This window comes from Mesitornis unicolor, unplaced genomic scaffold (assembly GCF_000695765.1).
Source record: "Mesitornis unicolor isolate BGI_N332 unplaced genomic scaffold, ASM69576v1 scaffold34178, whole genome shotgun sequence".
NCBI lineage: Eukaryota > Metazoa > Chordata > Aves > Mesitornithiformes > Mesitornithidae > Mesitornis > Mesitornis unicolor.
This window is the reverse complement of record NW_010204464.1, coordinates 17,865-18,419: the sequence shown is the minus strand read 5'-3', so window position 1 is coordinate 18,419 and position 555 is coordinate 17,865. Positions and strand designations below refer to the sequence as shown.

The window sequence follows — 555 nt, the reverse complement described above, 5'->3', positions numbered from 1 at the left end:
CCCCCACTAATGCAGCCCTAGGTCCCCCTCCCAGTCCCTCTTCACTAACCACTGCTTTCTCTTCTCTGCGCCATGTGCTGTGCGCTCTGTCCACGTAAGTGTCACTAACCCAGGGCTGGGGCCAGGCTGGGGTGGGGGGGGTAACACCAGGGTTTGCCCTATGATCTGGAGGCCATGGGGATGGGCTATGGGGTGCTGGGGTGGGGAGGTGGGGCTGGATGCCTGGGTCCTTGCCCAGGGTGCCAATGGCAGAGTGTGATGTCCCACACTGTGCGCTCACCCAGCCCCACACGTCTCTTGCAGACCAAGAACATGGATTACTACAAGCGGGAGGTGAGCGGGACAAGGCGGGTGGGGGAGTGGCTCCTGGTGGGGCATGCGCTGCTGGGACCCCTGACACTCCCTGCGTCCGGTCCCAGATCGATTACTGCAGGAAGGCCATGGCCAGGACCAGGGTGAAGTCCTCCATCTGCCTCGAGGGGTGAGTGACCACTAGGCAGAGTCCCCACCAGGGTGATGGGGACACCGGTACCCTTGCGGCCAGCTGCTGGCACC

At 63.6% G+C, this 555-nt stretch overlaps 1 protein-coding gene across 1 annotated transcript in view; it reads left to right on the top strand.

Moving 5' to 3' along the window:
* Positions 1–555, top strand: part of RGS11 (regulator of G-protein signaling 11) — a 3,825-nt gene that overhangs the window by 1,886 nt on the left and 1,384 nt on the right. The window contains exons 9-10 of the mRNA XM_010191075.1: positions 304–333; positions 420–481. Coding sequence (XP_010189377.1) covers positions 304–333; positions 420–481 — 92 coding nt within the window. The remainder of the gene's footprint in view (positions 1–303; positions 334–419; positions 482–555) is intronic.